Genomic DNA, 662 nt, shown 5'->3' with positions numbered 1-662 from the left:
GGCAGCTCCTCCCTAGATAACCCAAACAGTAACCTGGGAGGAGAGGGGAAGGTCCCAACCCGCATCACAAAAGGCCACAAAAAGCCACCTTCAGCCTTCCAGAGCCCAGGGAGGAGCAAACAAGCTCAGACCCCGACAACTTCCACGCATGCCAGGAGCACATGGAGGCCCGGGAGAGGGGAGAGAGCACATCCTCACCGGAGCTGGGCCAGGAAAACCTCCATCACTCGCACCATGTCCACCTCCACGTGCAGCGGGAGGGGGATTTGGGGGGAAGCAGGGGCTTCAACGTTGTAAATCTGCAGGAGAGGGTGTCAGCCGGAGCCCGGGGGCTGGCAGCACTCACCAGGGACCCACCGCCCTGTCTGAGCGCAGCCCCATGGCCCCCTACCATGATGCCGCCCCAGCGGGGGCTGTGGAAGGCGTTGGTGCTCGCTGGGGCTCCGTCCTTGTCCTGGATGTACAGAGGGGAGTGGGAGCGCTCTGGCACATACAGCAGGAAGTTCAGCACGGGGTAGAGAGAGGCAGCGCTGGAGCCTGCAGCGGGACAGAGTCAAAGAACTCCCCTGGCCAGCACGGACAGCGAGAGCCGACAGCCCACGCGCAGCGCTGGGGCAGAGCCCTCCCTCTCCTCCCACGGCGAGCCCCGAGGACAACGGCCA

General features: G+C 64.7%; 1 protein-coding gene across 1 annotated transcript in view; it reads right to left on the bottom strand.

Moving 5' to 3' along the window:
• The window catches only part of PIGS (phosphatidylinositol glycan anchor biosynthesis, class S), a gene marked incomplete at its 5' end in the record, with an annotated part of 1,889 nt that overhangs the window by 764 nt on the left and 463 nt on the right, over positions 1–662 (bottom strand). Inside the window, 3 exons of the mRNA XM_010151166.1 lie at positions 4–33; positions 199–299; positions 392–537. Coding sequence (XP_010149468.1) covers positions 4–33; positions 199–299; positions 392–537 — 277 coding nt within the window. The remainder of the gene's footprint in view (positions 1–3; positions 34–198; positions 300–391; positions 538–662) is intronic.

This window comes from Eurypyga helias, unplaced genomic scaffold, assembly GCF_000690775.1.
Source record: "Eurypyga helias isolate BGI_N326 unplaced genomic scaffold, ASM69077v1 scaffold36264, whole genome shotgun sequence".
NCBI lineage: Eukaryota > Metazoa > Chordata > Aves > Eurypygiformes > Eurypygidae > Eurypyga > Eurypyga helias.
The sequence above is the reverse complement of the archived record's forward strand: the minus strand, read 5'-3'. Positions and strand labels throughout refer to the sequence as shown.